The sequence below is a fragment of the Calcarisporiella thermophila genome (assembly GCF_041956535.1).
Source record: "Calcarisporiella thermophila strain CBS 279.70 unplaced genomic scaffold VTP21scaffold_2, whole genome shotgun sequence".
NCBI classification, from domain to species: domain Eukaryota; kingdom Fungi; phylum Calcarisporiellomycota; class Calcarisporiellomycetes; order Calcarisporiellales; family Calcarisporiellaceae; genus Calcarisporiella; species Calcarisporiella thermophila.
In genome coordinates, this window is record NW_027192192.1 from 628,795 (window position 1) to 648,811 (window position 20,017).

Consider the following 20,017-nt stretch of genomic DNA (forward strand, 5'->3'; position numbering starts at 1 on the left):
TAACACCCTTTTTTGTCATTTTATCCTCTCATTCCCTTAGTTACTCTATCATTGCATTTTCGTTATGTTTTGTTTGTCCATACTATATCTCTTTGATTTTGAGCATTAAAGGGTATATTGCGTAGTCCAAAATTATTACCAGTTATACAAAATAAAAAATCTGTCCATTATCATAAAAATGTCCATAAGCCAATCGAAAATATAAGAAAAATAATTCAATTGTTTAGTGCCACTGTATAGCGTCTGTTTTTAACTTAAATCTAAACAAATCGCCTCCTAGTTTAACCTGATGACATACCGGGTTTCAAGAATTTTTGGATATAATTTGGTGTCGTCTCTCAATAGGACATTCTCGCGTCTGTAAAGAGTCGGTGCGAGGATAAAAGTGCCAGGGGTTTATATGGCTGTCAAGCGTACATGGTTGCTCCGTTTGACCAAATTTTCTCACTCTTTCTGCAACAGAGTCTTTGATTGTCCCTTCAATGGATAATATTGCTTCACTTTTTTTCGCTGCTTCAGGAATATTGTTACAAGTGTTCTTCACCCACGCTATAGACTCTATTCTGTCGGGTCTCAACGCTATCTTATTTTCCGTAATTTCAGACTTCATTCGAAGATTGGGTGCATTATAAAAAAACACCAAAACTCCAGCTACGGCTGAGACAAAAGACTGAAAAGTAAGGGCAGCTGAGAGGTTATTAGGAGGAGTGCCGTTAGGATCACGTAGTTTATCTTCGATAACTATGAATATCACGGCGAATATTTGGGATATCTGCCACAGGATAGAGGTTGAAAGGGATTCAGAACAAGGGTAGGTGCCTAAAAATAATAATCTTGAATTATTATTTTTTCTTTAACGAATCGCTTAATCCAATTACATTCTGCTCCAAGCTCCAGTGTAATTGGCACCTGTACCATTGTAGCAATCCCATTGAAAGCTATATTAATCAAGATAGAGCAAAAAGAGTTTGGACCAATTGTCCAGCAAAATGCGATATAGCTCACTGCCATAAGGGGTGCAAAGACTTTGAGAAAAGTCTTATGTGAACCAGTTCTGTCGACGATAGGGCCCGTCACAACTATTTTAAGTGGGCTGATTATTACAATATTTTAGGAAAAACTATTGTGTGGCAATATTGCTTACGCATCCCAAGTGCTCCAGCTCCAATCATTACAAAACCAATTACCCCAACTGATTGATCACTGTATCCATGCGGTGATATTATCTGATTCATCAATGTGGTGAAGGCTGTACTTAGACCCATGTTAATGCTGAATATAGCGACCAACAGCCAGAAGCTTCTATTCCGAATAATCATTTTAATGCCATCGCGAAATGGTAGTCGTTTAGCTGGGTCATTGGGATTTTCGGTGTGTTCCAATTGAGGGCGTAGTGGCATGAAAAAAGTAAGTAGAGTAGCAGTTAGAGCGATCAGCGTAAGAGTCAGTAACTACGATTATTGAAAATGTTAGAAAATTAGATACGATTCTATAAATTCCATAAAAATACCATGAACGGAATGCTCTCAGAGTTCGGAGCGAGATATGGTATAAGTAAAAGTGCAGCTGACATCCCGACAGGAAGTGCTACAATAATTTTAATTATTAAAATGCATTGGTGTTCACAAAATGAAATACTTACTAGCAACCATATTAGCTGTTACTCTCGATTTAGAGTCAAACCATATTCCAACAAACTTAGTTTAAATGTTAGCATTAGAGTAGTTCTGTAATACTGTAAGGAAACTATAATAAAATCCTTACTCTGGTCGTTGCATTTAATGCCAAAGGATTTGTGCAACTACATATTAACTATTTGCTTAAAATAGTGTCAAGTGAATGAATGATACATGCAATCATTTTTTTTTACCTGACCAATAAATAGCATAGCATATCGGAAACCGGGATCTTGTAGATATGTAGAAAAGTATCGAATACCACAACCGGTTGAACTGAACAAACCAGCAAAAGTCATCTGAAATTATACTGCGTTAATATAATCATTATTATTTTTTTCATCCAATGGGCACAAATATTTACCACTTTCTTGATTCCATATCGATCATAAATATAAGAGGTAAACGAGCTTATAATCACATACATTATTGCTGTCGCATTGCCAAGCCAATTAATGGCGGTAAATGATACATTAAAGAACTTCACTGAAGATGCGCTCACAACGGCGAAAGAGAGCCATGTCATGCTACCACATGCTGTCACTAGCACTATTACTATCAGTCCCCACCAAGCGGCCAAAGTTGTTTTGGGTGGATGATATCTTGGTGGTATTGGTGTATCTAAATCAACTGAGGAGTTGGGTGATATAAACTTTTGAGATGATAAAGGATGTAGCTCCGAAGAAAGAATAAACGTAGGGTTTAAAGGAGGAAACATGGAATCTCTATCAACCGCCGGCCTCGATATATTGTCAAGAGGGTCTAAATCTGAGCCTTCGCTTGTATAGGAAGAGTTTTTAAAAGAATCATAATATAATATGTCTACGCAAGTCATCTAATAATATGAGCTTTTTCAAGCAAACAAAGAATAAGGAGCTGGAGAACTATGCAAAACGTTTAAAGAACATAGCGAGACCCTGTTATAGAAAACAATATAGCCTATACTTAATGGCAATGATAATTCATAGGCTATTGTGTATCTAATCTTTTGTAGGTGAAAATTGATAGTAAAACTAGAAGGTAAGCAAATTAATAAAATAGAAGAGTTATAAAAAATATAAAAATGAAATAAAAGTTTGTCTACTTTGCAATATTTCATCAAATGAGCGTATTTAGAAATTATGTTTAGCGATCTCATAGCCGGAGTTAAAATTTAATCAGTAATCGGCTATAATCTAAATGTTAATGCTGAATTTTCAGAAATTAAATTGCAAGTATTAAAGATTGGCCGAATTCAGTCATATAAAAAATATGGAGATAATAAATGCGTATATTTTTAAATACAAAAAGTCTTTAACCACAATGCGGGACAATGTGCGATCATCTTACTCGCTTCCCCATTACTTTTGACAAAATACTCATCGATTTTTCTTTTTCTTCGTTTGGATCAGTGACATCAGGATCAAACTATTAGTAAAAAAATATAAATATTGAGCTGCAAAATAAGCATATCCAAGTGCTTTACCTTTCGTTTAACGCCTTTAATCTTTGGCTCCCCTTCTAATTTTTTGTCAAATTTGCCCATGCTTGCAGTTGAAAGCTTAGACACCGCTATAGAAGCTTGTAATTGTTTCTTACGTTCCTCTCGAGGATTCAGTCCTTTATTAATGGCCGCTGCTTCTTCCTCATTTCGCCGTTGTCGTTTTTTATTTTTATCGATTCGTTCCTTCTTGGCTTCCTTGCGTTTCTCATATTGATCTTCCATAGGATCTAATAACACAGATATATGAGTGATAACATAACACCAAATCGGATAATACAGCCAAAACTTGCCAGCATTGCCGGGCACTTCAATGAGCCAATCTTTGGTATCGTCATTAGCACGGCCATAGCCCCACTGAGGCTTCCATTCTCCCGTTGCTTCATCAAATACCATGCGCTCCTTCTTCTTCTTCTGTATGCCTTTGGATTTGGCAAACTTCTCCCATCTAGTAAGAGGTTTGGCTTGAGGAAGCTAATATGGCAACGAAGAAAAATTAATCAGAGCTGAATTATTGTTAAACTGACTCGACTTACCGGCTTTTCGCGAGGAAGAACTGTTGTACGTTCCGGAAGTTGTGCCAAGACACCATCGTCATTCGAAATTATAGGCTGAGAGAAGATCTTATTTACCAGGAGCTGCGTACCATCGCGGGTATACTCCTTCAAATAAGCCTCCGTTTGATTTCTAAAAATAGCTTTAAAAATTAGCAATTTCCATGTAATAGATGCTAAATATTAAAGGCATACCTTAACCGATCCTCATCGAGTGAATTGAGATCATAAGCTGCAAGAAGAGCCAGGTCAAATTCCAGTGGTATATCCTTCTCTACTTCTATTGTTTTACTATAGGGATGAAAATTAACATATATCAAGTGAGACAGCAATATATGGACTTAGTGTACACCTACTATTTAGCTTTGTGAGCTTCGAGTGCTGCTGATACATCCATATTTTAGTTTATTCAAAGAGCAACGACACCGCCCTTTTCCATTTAGTGACTACAATGGGCATGTGGCTTATTATTTACAGGTTGACTTACGAAATTATCAGTCACACTGTGTTGACAGTTGAAAAAAACGGGGAGGCAAAATAATTCTGTAATATCTCTTTATCTTTTATTTTTCCGCTTGCACATATTTTCCTGCTTAACTTAAACATCGGTATATAATGCCTAGTCTTATTAGCGAGCGTGAGGAAAATACGGATATGTCAGTAGGAGCTTCCTTAGAAAAGATCTCGAGCAAAAAACGAGAAGAGAAGAAAGAGAAAAAAGAGAAAAAGGAAAAGAAGGAAAAGAAGGAAAAGAGGGAAAAGAAGGATGACGGGGAGGAAAAGAAGAAGAAGCGTAAGCATGTTTCATCGGATTCTGAGAGTGAAGTGCCAGCAGAGAAGAAGAAGAAGATAGACGACGATGCATGCTTGGAGATAAAGAAGTCTAAAGAACCAGCCGCCGACGATAAGTTTAAACTTACTAACTACAGAATTTGTCCTTCCACTCTCGATGCCCTCGAAAAACGTGGTGTCAAAGCTCTGTTTCCAATTCAAGCATCTACGTTCGACGCAATTTTTGATGGGAAAGATGTACTTGGCCGAGCAAAAACAGGAACTGGAAAGACGCTTGCATTTGCCCTCCCAATTACAGAACGATTAAAAGCAGAAGGGGACCAATGTTTCCGCAAAAGAGGGAGGGCTCCCAGAGCAATTATACTTGGTAAATATCTACAAAATCAATGTTTATATGCCTCCCCAAAGTAACTTATTGTTGATCTTGTATAGCCCCGACAAGAGACCTTGCCAAGCAGGTTGCCAGTGATTTCCAGAGCATTGGTTGTGGTATGGTCGTCCTCACGATTTATGGTGGAGTACCATACGAGCCTCAATATCAAGCAATGCGAGATGGCGTTGACGTTGTAGTCGGCACTCCTGGCCGAGTGCTTGATCACATTGACCGTGGCAATTTGAGATTAAATGACGTGCGGTTTATTTGCCTAGACGAAGCAGACCAAATGTTAGATATTGGATTTGCTGACTCGATGGATAAAGTATTGCAGCATATACGTGACCAAAAACAGTCAAGACCGGATGCTCCTCCACATCAAACTCTCCTTTTTTCGGCCACCGTACCTGCATGGGTCAGGGAGACAATCCGCAAATATCTCAAGCCGGATTATGCGAGTTTCGATTTGATTGGCTCTGAGCAGCAAAAAACGAATGAGAATATCAAACACTACTCCATTGCAAGCAGTTGGAATTCACGCCGGGATATAATTGGTGACGTGGTAACGGTATATGGCGGTGGAGACGGGCTAGCAGTTATTTTTACAAACACTAAAGCGGAAGCAAATGAACTTGCGCTAAATGACAAACTCAAGAACGATTGCCAGGTGCTTCATGGTGATATACCCCAGGCAACGCGCGAAATAACACTCAAAGGATTCCGGGAGCGCAAATTTAAGAGCATCATCTGTACAGATGTGCTGGCTCGTGGTCTCGATATTCCTGAAGTGGACTTAGTTATCAATTGTCAACCGCCAAAGGATGTGGAAACCTATGTGCATCGCTCTGGGCGATGTGCTCGCGGAAACCGCCGGGGTGCATGTGTCACATTCTATAAACCTCAAGAAAAGAATTTAATGCGTAACATTGAACGTGGAACTGGGCTTAAATTCATTGAAGTAGGCGCCCCACAGCCTGAGGATATTGTGCGAGCAACTGGTGAAGGTGCAATGCGACAACTCTCAGAAGTAAAGCCCGAGGTGTTGCGTTATTTCCGCGATTCTGCTCAAAAACTAATTGATGATAATGGAGCTTTGGATGCTGTGTCGGCCGCATTGGCATATATATCTGGTTGCGCAGCAGGTGTAAAGCCACGCTCATTATTAACGGCGAATGAAGGGTGGATCACCTTTGTTTGGCGCAATGCGAACCCTATTCAACACTCAGGATATTTAAGGGGTATATTTAAGCGTCGCTTCCCTGAACTACAATTTGAAGATACCAAAGGATTCCGGATATCTAAATCGATGTGTGAAGTTGTGTTTGACGTTATTGAAGACAAAGTTGAGATCCATGAGGATGGCAAAATATTCTTTGCTGGGACAGAATGGATGGATGATAACTTTATGAAACTTGAGGTTGCTAAGCTCCCCTTACCTGAACTGGTGGAGCAGAATTATACCAATAGCTCATTCAACGGTCGCGGAAATAGCTATAGCGGTAGCAAAGGCTATGGTGGGAATCGAGGAAGTGGGTATGGAAGAAACGGCTATGGCAATGGTGGTGGTCGTGGAAGGGGCGGATACTCGAGAGAACAATATAGCAAAAGATACTAAATATCCAAAGTATTTTTTATGTATTTATTAGATAATCCTAAATATTTACATTGCCCGTACCTTTTTTTTTGTTTCACATTTCACTACATGCAAATTCAGAATACTAAATAAATTTAGACAAGCACAAAGCAATAATAGTGTTTAAAATATTTCGGACTGCTTCACTTGTTCAATCCTTCTGACATCTTTTTCAGTAAGATTGCCAAGGTAACTTTACTAATTATTAGATTTAAAGAATGTCAAATATATAAGAAAGAAATAAAATACAATAGAGCAGGGCAGAGAAAAGAAAAAGGCTTAGAAAATACACATCAGAAAAAAAAAGAGCATATATAAATGAGAAAAATCAAGAAAACAATTACATAAAAATAATTTTAGAAAACGTAAACTCAGAGCTGGAAATATAAATATATTTGAGAGACGGTTAAACGTTAACGACGAGAAGAATGTGATGTGGGATCCGAATCCGGGTCAGTCATGATGGAATTCAGTTCATGGACGACATTACGGGCACGTGCAAATCGTGTCCGGCTAGTTGTTGTTCCCGAAAACCTTACTGTGCTAGAGTCGCTCTGGTTAAGAGGGTTAGGACAGTAATCTGGGGGCTCTGACACGACAGTATTGTTTTCTAAAGCAGGATCTACAAAACTAACAGTCGATCCTACCTGATCCAAAGCAGACTCTTCGTTGAATGCTAAGGAGTTATCCTCATTTGTATGTTCGATCTTCAACTGCTGTTCATTCTCAAGTTGATTCTCCAATATAGAACTAGCGGGCTCGCATGGGAATTCAAAATTTTTGCTTCTGCTTGAAGGATCGTCTGAACTGGATACGGTATCTTGGCCTAATTGACTGGATGATAAATCGTTGCGCCATCCTCGCCAGCGCCAATAACGTATTCGAGAATTTCTTGTGCGGAAATATGAAGGGTGAGCAAGATGACGACGATGGTATTCATCGTGTTCTCCTTTAAGTCGGCGAATTATACACCGCGAAGTACAGGGCTGATTCCCAAATATCTGTGACCATCGTGGACGACCTTGTCCATTTCTAGAACTCAGTAATCTACGCGTTTTCAGAATTGGTGGTATAGCAGCTAATGGTGCTCTCATCATCCCTCCTTCACCACCACCACCACCACCACCACCACCACCACCACCACCACTTTCGCTACTACTTGTACGATTGTGTGAGCCCACTGTCGAATGATCTTGTAATCGCGCACTACGCAATTTTGGGGGGCGATTGGCAGCAATTGTGCGCCAGCGTCGCCTTTGCATTTCATCGCGTGCAGACAGCACTAATCCACTAGCTAAATAGCGCAGACGACTTGCCTCTTGTTGAGCGTCCTCAGCTGCTTCATGTTCCGATAGTGTCATACGTGGTACTTCTTCAAGCTCTAATAGACCTTCATCAGTTGCAGCTCCAGCAATAGCATCCTCTTCTGAAGTCGTATATGCGGCAGGTGAGGTGGATGAATAATCATAGAGACCATGAAGTCGTCGCCTTCGCCCCTCATGATCTTTTGTAGCCCACGTATCATACCACCAACACGTATTATCCGATCGCCAGAACGAATAGAGTTGAAACCATACGCCAAAGAGGGGAAATCCGACCAGTATATAGAGCAGCAGCCAAAGTAGGTATTTAAATTGAAGTCGAATTAGGAATTGTAATGCATGGAGGCCCAAGAGTGAAATAAAGCTCCATGTCACGGCCACGTGTGGAAGTATAGGATTGGGCATTAAAGCACGTATGACGATGCTATACAGATAGAGAATAAATGCGGGTCCAAGTAAATGCCCCAGGAGACGAGCAAAGGCGAATAGCTTAAGTGGTAGCCGTCGTCCAAGAGGAAATATATAAATGTAAGAAACGGGAAGCTGAAGCTGCTCAACTAAGTGATGAAAACGAGCATTAAGCTGTCGTATCTGTTGGCTCTGTAGAACTCCGAAATTAGTCGTTAGAGAGGTGTATGCAATAACACTTGGCGCAAATCCCAATTTATGAAAAGGATGCGCTTTAAGCAAAGCAGTAGTCAGGTAAATATCTTCGCCCTGCAAAAGAAGATTTTGCATATGCATAGTGGTTGGCTGGGGTACGGCAAGCTCGCGAAGCACGGTCGGATGCGCAGCACATAATGTAAAACCAGAAGGGAGGCTAAGGACGACATTATTTTCCTTTTGAGCAGGATATTGTTCAGCGGAATCGCTTTTTTCGTTGTAAATAGCTGAGATAGCCTCTGCCGTTTTGGGGCCATCCCGTTTAAGCATGCTCTGTTTTAAATGTGTCTCTTCATCCGTATCGAATCGAACGCGATACATAGCGAATGCGCTAATTATATTGCCAGCCCCACTCCCAATAAGCATCGTAGCATCAAATGCACGATTGACAAACGTAAGCCACCACTCATATACTTGAAGAAGAGTAACGAGATTTTCCTCTGGGTTTGCGATGCGTAGATCACCACTAAGCGCCATGAGATGACTGTCCATTTCAAGTCGGGTCACCATTTTGGTCACCGCATCAGGTGTGAGTTGGGTATCTGCATCCACAACCATCAAATATTTGATATATCGAGGATCAATACCAAGCACATCAAAGCACTGGTGGTAGAGCTCGTATTCAAGAGGATTAATGCAGTTCCGCGGGAGATTCATGCACCGTTCCAAAAAAGCAAGTATCAATAACAAGGAATCTCGTTTGCCACGATTGCCAGACATAGCGCGACGAAATTCTGATCGACTGCCTATTTTGACGATAACCATATATGGTACGCGATGGGAACCAGTTTCGTAGTACCCGGAAAAGACCTTCGCAAAGTTGATTCGCTTTGAACCTTGACCAAGTGAATTATATGGACGCGGTAGCGAGTCGCGATTGCCACTGTAGCCAAGGATATCGAGCACAGTATTCGCCGCATCTTTGCCTTCACTAGTCATTGGAAGCACAATCCCATCACACACAAAAACCATAAGTTTTTGGGCGTCTTCATAGGTGGTGCGAGCCAAACTTTCAACATTAGCCTTGATCATGTCATATGGCTCAGAATAACAAGGCACCATAAGCATGACATAGGGAAGAGGTAGTGAAGCAGGCAGTACGGATTCGCGAAAGAGTGATTTACGAACAAAAGGAATGTAGAACAGAGATATCAGAAATTTCAGCAAGCAGAGCAATAGGAAAGATCCCATCGTCACCCATAGAACATAATTAAGACGCCGGCATCCTTGGGGAATTGAGTCTTGCAAAATCCCTCGAAAGAAAAGTAAATCCATACATCTCAGATATATGTCGGGGTTAGTGACATTTGCAAAGGAGTTTGTAGCGTCTTGGCCTTTATAAGTGAGTAGGACGGTGGTGACATCGTAAGGCAGGAACATTGTCTCGTTCACCAATAATTTTCTCGAAACCCGTCCGTTTGCAACGTTTACAAGAGTGGTTGCTATACGGAGATAATCTGTAATATCATATACACGATTGTACAATATTGTGTATGCACGTTCGTCCAGATTACTAAACTTTTGTCGAATAAGATCTCTTGTGAAGGTAATTTCTGACATGATAGAAAATAATCGTTATTAAGAGTCTACCCGGGTTCATAACAACACTATGTAATAAACTCACCTCCAGTGTAGAGCTTGGAGAGGTCTTCTCTCGCATTAGCGTCGTAAAAGCATGGTTTGCCACTCTTTTTTGGATCATCAGGATCTGGACATGCAACCAGACGTTGATTTACAACTGAGTAGCCTGAATCATTAGCAACCCGTAGTTCTAGCCAGCGATCAGATACTTGGTGGTTTTGGATACACCTTTGAATATTCGGATCAGAAAACTCAGTCGACCCTGGTTGTCTGGCTAATAGTGTGAAGGTGGGGAAATTGAAAGAGAGATCTTTTCCTGTATGCTCTCTAACAAAATTAGCCACTTCTGATTGCTGATCTTTGGCGCGAACGGCTTTGCCATTAACGAAGGATATTCCGAGGGAAGGATTGTCAATTATATCTTGATATTTGTAAACTTGATGAGAGCAAGTTCTTAATGAAAACAGCTCTAGCCAAACTACTAATGCGAGCGACAGGAGTAGAACAAGCACACAAATCAATATTTTTTCTCTCCAATTTTGTCGAGAATCTAAAAGAAAAAAAAATAAGAGGAGGACTACAGTTAAAAAAGTAAATATTGCTTACCCGCATTTTTTAAACCTAGAAAGTATGAAAGGAAACAATCTGGAATAAGTACTGTCACAGCCCGCGAGAGAAGAACCCAAAAGCGACGAGTAAGACGATGCCCGCTTCTAGCGCTGTTCATTTTTCCATTTCCCATAGATTTCATTTGCTGGTTGTATATGGATTGTTCATTCATCTGATTGTGTAGCTTGGTATCGGACATAACAGAATCATCAATAAAAATTGTGCTCCCTTTATTGGTGCTCGTAATGGTAGTATTTGCGCCGTCACTAGCCAAGGAAGAGCCTGAATTTTCTTTTTCGCAGCCGGAAGATTCTAAGGAGAGGAAGGAAGCACTTCGCCAACGACGAGCCTTAGGAGGGCTGAAACTGGCATCATGATCGTTAGGATTGTATTCAAACGGTTGATCGTTCGGTTTTGCCATGCGGCAAACCAATATAATGTGTGATTGTTGTTATCTTTTAAAAATTGGAGAGCAAGAAATGGAATATATATTAGAATAAAACTGTTTATGAGAAAAATAAAAATTGCAGTGTTCTTATGAAATGGAAGCTAAGGAAAATACTGGTTATAAAAATTCGGTGAAAATTAGTTACGCTATTTTATGACGTATACAATTTTAAAATAAAATATGTAACTTTAATGCAAGAGCAAAATTGCGAGAAGCCGAATAGCATGGGTAAATAGAGAAAAATAGGCAAATAAGAAAAAATAAGCAATGAAAAGGTAAAAAAATACAAGATATTCAATAAACGATAGAGTTAACTCATTTTTGAAATCTAAAAATTTAACAGGTTTATCAAAATAATCAAAGATAGTAGCAAGTAGTCTACACACTTTGGTGAATACGCTGGTGACGAGTAACCTGGTCAGAACGAGAAAAAGTCTTTCCACAACCGCTAACAGGACACTTAAATGGGCGCTCTCCCGTGTGAACTCTCATCTAAACATATATAATAAGCTCAATGGGAATATTTAAAAGATGCATTAAGTAGTAGTTACATGTTTTGTTAGATTTGATGATTCGCTGAAACGCTTCTCGCAGCCCTCAAACTTGCATTTGAAAGGGCGCTCTCCACTGTGTACCCGTCGGTGAATTGTAAGAGCACCGGCGATGGTAAATTCACGGCTGCAGCCCGGAGCAGAGCATTTGAAAGGTTTTTCTCCGGTATGAGTGCGCATATGCTGAATCATAATGTTGGATTCAGAAAAACGCTTTTTGCATACCTCACATTGGTAGGGCCGGTCACCTAATGATTGCCAATAAACTGAGTCAAAAGAATACAGATAATTAGCACTTATAATAATTACCAGTGTGAGTTTGAATGTGTCGCATAACTTTCTGCCGTTGTGTAAATGGTTTTCCTTTGCGCTCGCAGCCATCCCACTCACATATATATACGCTCTTACCAGACCCAATGTGCAAATCGCTTAAATGTGCAGTCAAATCATCAAATGTCGCATATCTACGATCACAATTTTTCCAGCGGCATGTGTGTTGAAAATCCTCTGCGCCAAGATGGTCTGCACAGAGGTGAGTGATTAGCTCGTCGCTACCTTCTTTCTCGTAGTGGCATGAATCCCAACGACACCGGTTTCCTTTGGTACGCCCAGCAACGTGTAACTTACACAAATGTGAAATTAATTCATCTAAGGATGGGAATACTGCTGCACAGGTTGCCCATAAACAACGCGCTTCAGAATTTGGAGGATCTTTGCGCTTAACACCTGATATATTATTCTGGGGGATTTCTTCTCTGATCGATTTAAGTTTCATGCTGTTGAAACTGGTACTTGATGCTCTGGATGACGTAGTTGCAGCGCCGCTATTTCCACTCTCGTTTTGAGACCATAAGGAGTCAGGACGAGGTTCTGTGCGAGCTATCTCCGCTTCAGCAACTTGGAGCAGAGAGGTAAAAGAGGCATGGTTAGTAGCACGATATGACTCAAAATTTTCAGAGGAGGAAAGAGGAGGCGGCGGTGGAGGCAAAGAGTACTGTGGACGATAAGAATCACTAGTAGAGCGTGATGCACTGGTGAAAGTAGCAAGTGGAGGCAATGATATTGGCGGATTAACCTGAGAATGAGAAGGATGATAAAGGATTGTAGAACCCGCACCGCGATGCATATTTGGCCGAGATTGTGTTTCGAGATTATTAGCATATGCAGGAGTGGCATTGGGATAATCGGATGCACTCTGATCCACACCATGAGCACTAGTTATTGCAGCAGCAGCTAGTGGACAACATTCTGCACAACAGTCCCCAGGAATGGCTGGAGATGAATCTTGGCAAGCTAATCTTGTAGAAGGGATTGTGGATTGCGATAATTCAGAATCAGGAATAGGGGCGGATGGGACGAAAGGTGAAGTTATATCGCAATGCTAAATTGAAAATAAAAAATGTGAAAACAAAATTAATACTAGAAAATGAGTGGACAATCACCTTATTGATACCACTAACCACTTGTTTATCCATCACATCCCCCATTATATTTTAAGAGTTTTTACATTCAAAACACTTTCCCTCCGAGATACTTTTTTCCTTGAAGAATGACTGGTAAGGTTCGCAAGAAATACGCAAAACAGATTTTGTGGGCAGATTTAATGCGGATATTTAGCGATATTTACGGAGATAGGATAGAATTACTCACATAAATTATTAATACGGAGAAAAAAACAGCTAACAACTTTAGCATTTTGGTTCGGAAGGATAATCTTCCACTAAGTTCGTGAGATAGATGTAATGTCAGCGATGAGTGATCGAAATTTATACTAGTAGGCGCTGGGATGTACCCTACATTCACAGTAAATGGATTCGCATCTATTTTTAACTGCGTTTCAGCATCGCGGAGCCATCAGAAACTTTTACATGATGATTACGCAGAACTGAATTTAGTTTAAAGCCAGAGTTAAAATGCAAGCATGAAACGCAGACTTCGAATTCTGGCATTTGTGTCGTTGAGCTTAAAACTCTCACTTCAGAATTTGTTTTCATACCTAATCCGGCTCCATTCTTGTTAGAAAAATAACATAATATTATATATGACTAGTGAAGTTGAACATCGCTTCAGTATAAAGATCATGTTAAAATCCAAAAGACACTGTCCGCCTTAATAAATTATTAACATATTGTTCAAATTCATAGCTATTAAAGATCTCTCAGTTCTGAGTCTTACCATAGCGCTATGGGACATTCAAAGTTTAATATGCGTACAACTCCAGTCAAGGCTATTGATATACAGTTATTTTTTTTAAACTATTCAATCGAATATAGCCACATAAGCTGCTCTCAATGTAATCAAATTTTTATGAGCATATCAAACTACGTCTCTTAGTCATTTGGATACTTATGCGAAATACTAATAGCAGCTAGCTGAACATGTCCACCTGAAACACCGTTTCCCTCAAAATTTCTTATTTTTTGGTGGTGATAGAAAAGCCATGTAATATACATGTAAAACAGGTGTTGGCAGATTTAACACAAATATTTATAAGCGTAGTAAAGCAGTTAGAATTGATTTATTCACAAATAATGATGAATATTGAACAAATTCGCTGTTTAGCTCTTCATTCGACTTAATGCTTAATCTTCCTTTACAGCGCGAGCAAGATCTTGCAGACCATCACGGCGCTTGTAACGGGAATCTTCAATGACAGCTTGGTCAGTGCTTGAGTATTCAGCATTCCACTAAAGAAAAGAGTGTGAGATATGTTAATAGATTAAAAATTACAAGCGAACACAATAGATGCCAACCTCGACGTATGTACTATTGTCACTAGTAACGCGATTCAGCTTGATCGTGTGTAGAGCGCTCATAAATGAAACAGGCGGGTCGCTCTCAATATACTCAAGCGTAAGGCGGTGTTCGAGTTCTGGTAGAAAATTAGCCACTAGGAATAAGATAGAGAATAAGTCGAATTTTATTTACCAGATAGCTCCACCAGCTTAAGTTTCTGAACAGTGCCATCCTAATATCACAGATGAATATATGAGCATTACGTATTGGTATCACTAAAATTTCTAAATTCAACCTTAAAGCGAACAACACGCGTGCCACCAACTAAACAGGATAAAATAATGTTATATCTCAACACGATTAAATTCACAATTTTTTCCTAATTTTACCTTCAAGTGGACGGCTATCGCCTTCGAGCTCGCAGCTCTTCACAATTCCCCACCACGAGAACTGCGCGTCTTTCACCTTCGCCCACAGTTCATCAATGGGAGATTTAATGACAATTGATTCATGCACTGAAGTAACAGACATAGCTTGGAAGATTTTAGAAATTTCGAGTAGAACAAAAACTCGAGGGAAAGAAAATAATCCTAGGGTATAGACGCCTTTTCTCCTACCTGTGTGAAAAAAAATTGCCACGCTTCGAAAAAGCAGTCACTCCAATTTACCTTTAAATGAATTTGTTATAAAAATGGAGACAACCAATAGATGTCTGATAAGTCAAAACAGCACATTGCAAGATTACCGCTCAATCTTTCATTCTCGAAGTCATGGCTTGAATATTTGTTCAAGTTCGTATCCAATTCCGAAACGATCCACGAGGGGATATATATAGCGGACGCAAGAATGGTGTTTGTGAGTGATCCATTTTCAATACAAGAATTATGGGATCATGGAAATTTCGGCAAAGGCAATCTTTCGCGAAGCAAGCCAGATTATGAAAAACGGATGAGTAGGATAAGCGGAGATATGAGTATGCTCTCGTGTTGTTGCCATGAATATACCAAAGATGTAACAAGGTACATTTTTCAAACTAGTGGATTCTGTGGAGAATGCGAAAGAGTGCTTGTGCTTAAATTTGGTGGAGGCCTTCTTTTTAACATACTCACTCGGTTGTCTGCGCGTTTATGATACGATGGGTGTACGTATATATAAGATTGAATCGCTGTCCTATTGCCTATTCACAATATGCTCGTAGAATATTATGTCAATAGAGAAATGTTGGTCGGAATTTTCACACAAAGAATCCCATTTATCCTTGGAAAATGTGCCGCCAGCCGCTGCACCAAATAATCCATTTATTACTTCATATGTTGCTTATCATTACTATCGCAGTCGGCGATGGGTAGTTCGCTCTGGCTTATCTTATGGAGTTGACTATGGTAATTAGAATCTCGTGTGCTGAAAATTTTCTCAATTCTTAATTTTGTACTTATAGTTTTATATAGAAAAGGACCCGAGTACGATCATGCCCCGTAGGTTACCAAATCGTAAATACTAGATATGAATTGTAGTTCATGAAATATTTAGATATGCTGTAGTGGTCATCCCGGTTGAATCTGGAATATCCCATTCCCTCTATACATGGCACTGGCTTGCTACTCTTAGCCGCGTATCTGGGCAAGTAAATAAGGTATTTGCCTTTTTTCTTCTATTTAAACTCTACCTAGCTAAATCTGTATCTCTGATAGAGTGTTGTGATATGCTATGTGTACATTCCTTCCATCAAATACTCTTCACCCTTATGTCTCGATCAATATCGTGTCAGAGAAGTAATGGTGAAACGCTGGATTCCCGAGAGGAACCGTGATTAAATTAGGATCTAACATCAAAAATAAAAAGCATTTAATTTCTTTAAAATAAAAATAAAAATAAAAAGCTACAAGGAAAAACACAAATATAGTAAAGTAATCGAATAAAAGAAATGATAAAAAAAATCAACAAGGTATATCCCTTTAGGTTACATGCGAACGAAAAAAAAGTTTATAAAATGATGAAAGTGATGGAATTACATAGATTAAGATAACTGGAAAAAAAAAAGTTAAAATTTAAAATTTATCAAAATATATAGAGGAATGGTAATTTGTTTGTAATCAAATCTCTTTTCCGTGAACTCGCACACGATAAATACAAGTATACTCCTTATTTCCCCAATTGCTTTTTATCCGGAACTGCACTGCCCGCACTGCCAATTCTTTTCTATGCAAGTGCCGTGGTACACTGAAGCTTTGTATAGGTGACCGTGCGTGAATATCATAATCAAATGAGGCCAACATAATTGTGCGAGCAGTTTGAAGTGAGGCATCAAGAGGTTCTTCCTTTTCCGCTTCCAATGCTTCATGCTCATGTGATCCTTTTGTTGTTTTGGGTTCGGTTTTTACTTGTTTCCGTGGATCCTTATCCTTTATTCCCCACACTTCAATGCGCTGTGGAGCACTCCCTAGATCAATTGCTACATCTTTGTTCACGTGCTCAACAGTTAAATCCGTTACTACGATCGGCCGACTAAGGAGGATACCAAGATTTCCCTGGGATCCGTGAAATGGCCAGCACTGCCCAACATGTGTATCAGGATGAATCGCAGCGACCGGTGGCATTCCCTGTTTAATCCCGACGCTGAAAAGTGAAGCAGAAATTTGTCCAAAAAATCCGCCTGGACGTACAGAATAAGTTTTGCTTGTCATTGTAGGAATGATACGAGCTCCTCCTGATGCAAGTGCATAATCCGGCATGCCAAGTACGTCAGAGGAATATCGCAGCAAAGCCTCATCGATCATCTCCGAGATAATTTCTGTAGCATCATCGCCTAGCTGCATTTTTGCTCGTTCGACGGCCTCTTGATGCTGGACAGGTTTCTGGTTTTGATGTTGAATCGCCTGCGTTTCCAAGTCTTTTCGCAGACGCTTCACTTCTTCGCCAAGTATACTCATAAAATCCTTCTTACTAACAATAAGCCCATTCTCTCCTGTCATGTCATCGATAGATTGTCTGATAAAGGTAGAAATTGACTGCTCGTTGTTCTGGACGAAATCTTTCCAAGACAGCGAAGGGTGCATAGAATTTACATTGTTATGTTCAGCTTTCCTAATGTTTGCAAATTCTTTCCGGAGCTGGTCCACGCTTGAATCCAACTTCTCATTCGTTGTGAACATGTTTTTGAGTTGCAGCCAAAACTCCGGTTCTACCTCCAATTTACCCGTATGTGAATTCATTCGCACGATTAGGTGGTTTGGCAGATACTTCTCAATTGCCATTGACACTCGACGAGCAATTGCTTCTCCGCTTGCAATATCGTCAACATACCGGTGAAGTCCCTTTAACTCTCCTTTCAAATTATCAAAGCTAGTATGAAGCGATCGAACCTCCTTAGACGTTTTCCCAAAATTATTCTCCAATGCATCCATTTTCGCCCGCATCTCATTAATATCGTGTTCAGTTTGCTGCATTGACTGCCGTATTTCATTGAGAGCAACCCCGTCCGTACTATGCACGTGCCGAGCTGTGTTTTGCATGCTAGCCGACAGCTCCTGAAGTTTAGTAGCGAGAAGTGCTACCTGTTGCGCACGTTCATGAGCCTCCGCTATACTCTCTCTCTCGAAGTCTTGACTTCTCTTGACAATATCGTTCGATGTCTTATATAACTTTTGTAATGACAATTCAAGTGCCATCAAGCGATCGGAGAGTTCCTGCACTGTGCTAGGCGGAAGATCTGGAGCAATAAAACCATTTCCGGGTCCTCTTATAAGCGGCCAAGCTGATAAATTGATCTTTGGAATACGGATTTCGGGGAAATGATCAAGCATACCACCGTGCTTTCGATATATCTCGCGAGATTTTTTCATGAGTTCCTCATTAAATCCACCTAATATTGCGAGAAGCATAATGACTAGCGACACGAATAATAAAATTGTAAAGGAACCAGCGCGACGATTTGAATCCGAAGATGAGATCTGGTTTAATAAATTACTCAAAGTTTTGCTCAGAGTGGAAAAGCAACGACGGATGAATGCGCCAATATAAAGCAGAGGGTGAATGGTCAATGCTTTAAGGAGTTTGGTAGTGTTTTCGAACAATCCTCTGCTTATTTGGCGAAGCAGCCAAAAAGTCATCATAACTAGCTTGAACACTTGAGCAATCCCCCAATTGATCAGCCTTTGAACAGGTCGCCAAATTGGAACTTTGCGCACAATAACACGATGGCCTTGCTCGTCACATATATATTCTTCGTCCAACTCTTCATCTTCGAAGCTATCGTTCCCAAGGTCACTATATTCCTCATTAAATGGTTCCCCATGATCTCCATTTTCTTTTTCACGATATCCATTGAAATAATGTAGGTGCTGTTGGGAGCCCTTGGCTCGGTTATATGCATGAATGTTCCGTAATACCTCCTCATCAAGATAATCTCCATCATTTAGATCCTCATACTCGTACTCAGTATTCTCCTCTTCCTCCCCATCCCAATCCTCTCCGCTTGCTTGCTCGTCTTGTTCGGTTTGAACACCATTTTCTCCAACTACCTGACGACGACGTGCTTTTCTACGCCGACGACGACCAATCACGCGGTCCACCGGCAGTTTTGAAACAATCTCAGGATCAAGTTGACTTAAATCTCTTAAGTAATATTTGTTTTTGCCCATCTTGAACAGTTCGCGAGAAGCCTCTTCATCAAAGTCAGAGTCTACTAGGGCTGGATCGTCTTTGTAAGAAGGGTCGTTAGTACGGCGACGCCGTCTGCGAGCTAGATATTGTTGCTCATCAAAATTCCCATCTTCATGGTCGAATTGGTTATGGTAATAGCAATCCGGTTTTGGTGAAGATGAACGGCGCCAAATTTGTGAACCCTTTGATTCAGATTGATGGTGAGCTCGGGAAGGCAAGAAAATACCGGACAGAAATTTAGATCGCGCAAAAATATTTGCGAAGTTGGATTCTCCATTAGGCTCTTCGGAATATCCAGATGGAGGAACATCGGCAGTATAAGAAGTTTCATCCTCCATCGTCAGTATTGTTGATAAAAACTGTCGCCCCCCTTATCGTTGTATTTTTAATGCTCGATTTGATAAAGATAATTGTCTGAATTAAAAATGATTGATTTTGAACACTTTTGTGTGGTTTATCCTTGAATGCGAATAAACTCGATATTGTGACGTCACACGTTGGAATTTGCTTAACAAATTATTCGCGGTTATTTAAGGTACCTGAATTGAATTAAATTAATTTAAAAAAGCCTATAGGAAATTTTATATATGCTAAAGATGAAAAATCCGTCTGCTGGAAAGCCTATAATAGAGGAGGGAGAGATTAGAATCCCAAGCTGCTATCAAGAAATATAATCTGGAAATCCAAGCAGAATTACTCCAATATTATCACTAAGGTAGTTTAGAAAATGCACACATACAATTCTTTTAAAGGCACCGACTATTCAGCGCGATAATTATGAGCAAAAACTTGTTGAGGACTCCGAAAAAAGCTCAATGCTCATAGTATTAAATTATTAATGGCATTATAATAATTTGATTTATTTTAATATAACTCGATCTATATTTTGATAATTAAGTAGTGGTGATAGCATAAGTACGGCTGTGAAGGCGGATAT

The 20,017-nt window shown here is 40.0% G+C and overlaps 9 protein-coding genes across 9 annotated transcripts; 2 read left to right on the forward strand and 7 right to left on the reverse strand.

Annotated features, from left to right (window-relative positions):
- Positions 1 to 407: 407 nt before the first annotated feature.
- On the reverse strand, positions 408 to 1,652 carry VTP21DRAFT_4334 (uncharacterized protein; the record flags this gene model as incomplete). Its single annotated transcript, XM_069394734.1, has 6 exons — positions 408 to 453; positions 549 to 741; positions 879 to 1,079; positions 1,145 to 1,451; positions 1,511 to 1,587; positions 1,643 to 1,652. 6 exons carry the CDS (start codon positions 1,650 to 1,652, stop codon positions 408 to 410), a joined length of 834 nt encoding a protein of 277 aa, XP_069255942.1.
- A 1,344-nt stretch (positions 1,653 to 2,996) lies between these two features.
- VTP21DRAFT_4335 (uncharacterized protein) lies at positions 2,997 to 4,107 on the reverse strand (the record flags this gene model as incomplete). Its single annotated transcript, XM_069394735.1, has 6 exons — positions 2,997 to 3,083; positions 3,142 to 3,386; positions 3,450 to 3,630; positions 3,693 to 3,843; positions 3,906 to 4,001; positions 4,067 to 4,107. 6 exons carry the CDS (start codon positions 4,105 to 4,107, stop codon positions 2,997 to 2,999), a joined length of 801 nt encoding a protein of 266 aa, XP_069255943.1.
- Positions 4,108 to 4,325: 218 nt separating this feature from the next.
- Positions 4,326 to 6,490, forward strand: VTP21DRAFT_4336 (uncharacterized protein; the record flags this gene model as incomplete). Its single annotated transcript, XM_069394736.1, has 2 exons — positions 4,326 to 4,869; positions 4,935 to 6,490. The coding sequence occupies 2 exons, from the start codon at positions 4,326 to 4,328 to the stop codon at positions 6,488 to 6,490; spliced, it is 2,100 nt and encodes a 699-aa protein (XP_069255944.1).
- Positions 6,491 to 6,921: 431 nt separating this feature from the next.
- On the reverse strand, positions 6,922 to 11,104 carry VTP21DRAFT_4337 (uncharacterized protein; the record flags this gene model as incomplete). The annotated part of the gene is made up of 3 exons (XM_069394737.1): positions 6,922 to 10,046; positions 10,118 to 10,624; positions 10,681 to 11,104. The coding sequence occupies 3 exons, from the start codon at positions 11,102 to 11,104 to the stop codon at positions 6,922 to 6,924; spliced, it is 4,056 nt and encodes a 1,351-aa protein (XP_069255945.1).
- A 405-nt stretch (positions 11,105 to 11,509) lies between these two features.
- VTP21DRAFT_4338 (uncharacterized protein) lies at positions 11,510 to 13,169 on the reverse strand (the record flags this gene model as incomplete). Its single annotated transcript, XM_069394738.1, has 4 exons — positions 11,510 to 11,623; positions 11,683 to 11,930; positions 11,992 to 13,063; positions 13,125 to 13,169. The coding sequence occupies 4 exons, from the start codon at positions 13,167 to 13,169 to the stop codon at positions 11,510 to 11,512; spliced, it is 1,479 nt and encodes a 492-aa protein (XP_069255946.1).
- Positions 13,170 to 13,508: 339 nt separating this feature from the next.
- Positions 13,509 to 13,875, reverse strand: VTP21DRAFT_4339 (uncharacterized protein; the record flags this gene model as incomplete). The annotated part of the gene is made up of 2 exons (XM_069394739.1): positions 13,509 to 13,727; positions 13,858 to 13,875. 2 exons carry the CDS (start codon positions 13,873 to 13,875, stop codon positions 13,509 to 13,511), a joined length of 237 nt encoding a protein of 78 aa, XP_069255947.1.
- A 389-nt stretch (positions 13,876 to 14,264) lies between these two features.
- VTP21DRAFT_4340 (uncharacterized protein) lies at positions 14,265 to 14,949 on the reverse strand (the record flags this gene model as incomplete). Its single annotated transcript, XM_069394741.1, has 5 exons — positions 14,265 to 14,369; positions 14,436 to 14,554; positions 14,611 to 14,650; positions 14,714 to 14,742; positions 14,808 to 14,949. The coding sequence occupies 5 exons, from the start codon at positions 14,947 to 14,949 to the stop codon at positions 14,265 to 14,267; spliced, it is 435 nt and encodes a 144-aa protein (XP_069255948.1).
- A 177-nt stretch (positions 14,950 to 15,126) lies between these two features.
- On the forward strand, positions 15,127 to 16,232 carry VTP21DRAFT_4341 (uncharacterized protein; the record flags this gene model as incomplete). The annotated part of the gene is made up of 6 exons (XM_069394742.1): positions 15,127 to 15,391; positions 15,456 to 15,559; positions 15,617 to 15,800; positions 15,857 to 15,893; positions 15,949 to 16,051; positions 16,110 to 16,232. 6 exons carry the CDS (start codon positions 15,127 to 15,129, stop codon positions 16,230 to 16,232), a joined length of 816 nt encoding a protein of 271 aa, XP_069255949.1.
- A 279-nt stretch (positions 16,233 to 16,511) lies between these two features.
- On the reverse strand, positions 16,512 to 19,418 carry VTP21DRAFT_4342 (uncharacterized protein; the record flags this gene model as incomplete). Its single annotated transcript, XM_069394743.1, has 1 exon — positions 16,512 to 19,418. The coding sequence occupies one exon, from the start codon at positions 19,416 to 19,418 to the stop codon at positions 16,512 to 16,514; it is 2,907 nt and encodes a 968-aa protein (XP_069255950.1).
- Positions 19,419 to 20,017: the final 599 nt, after the last annotated feature.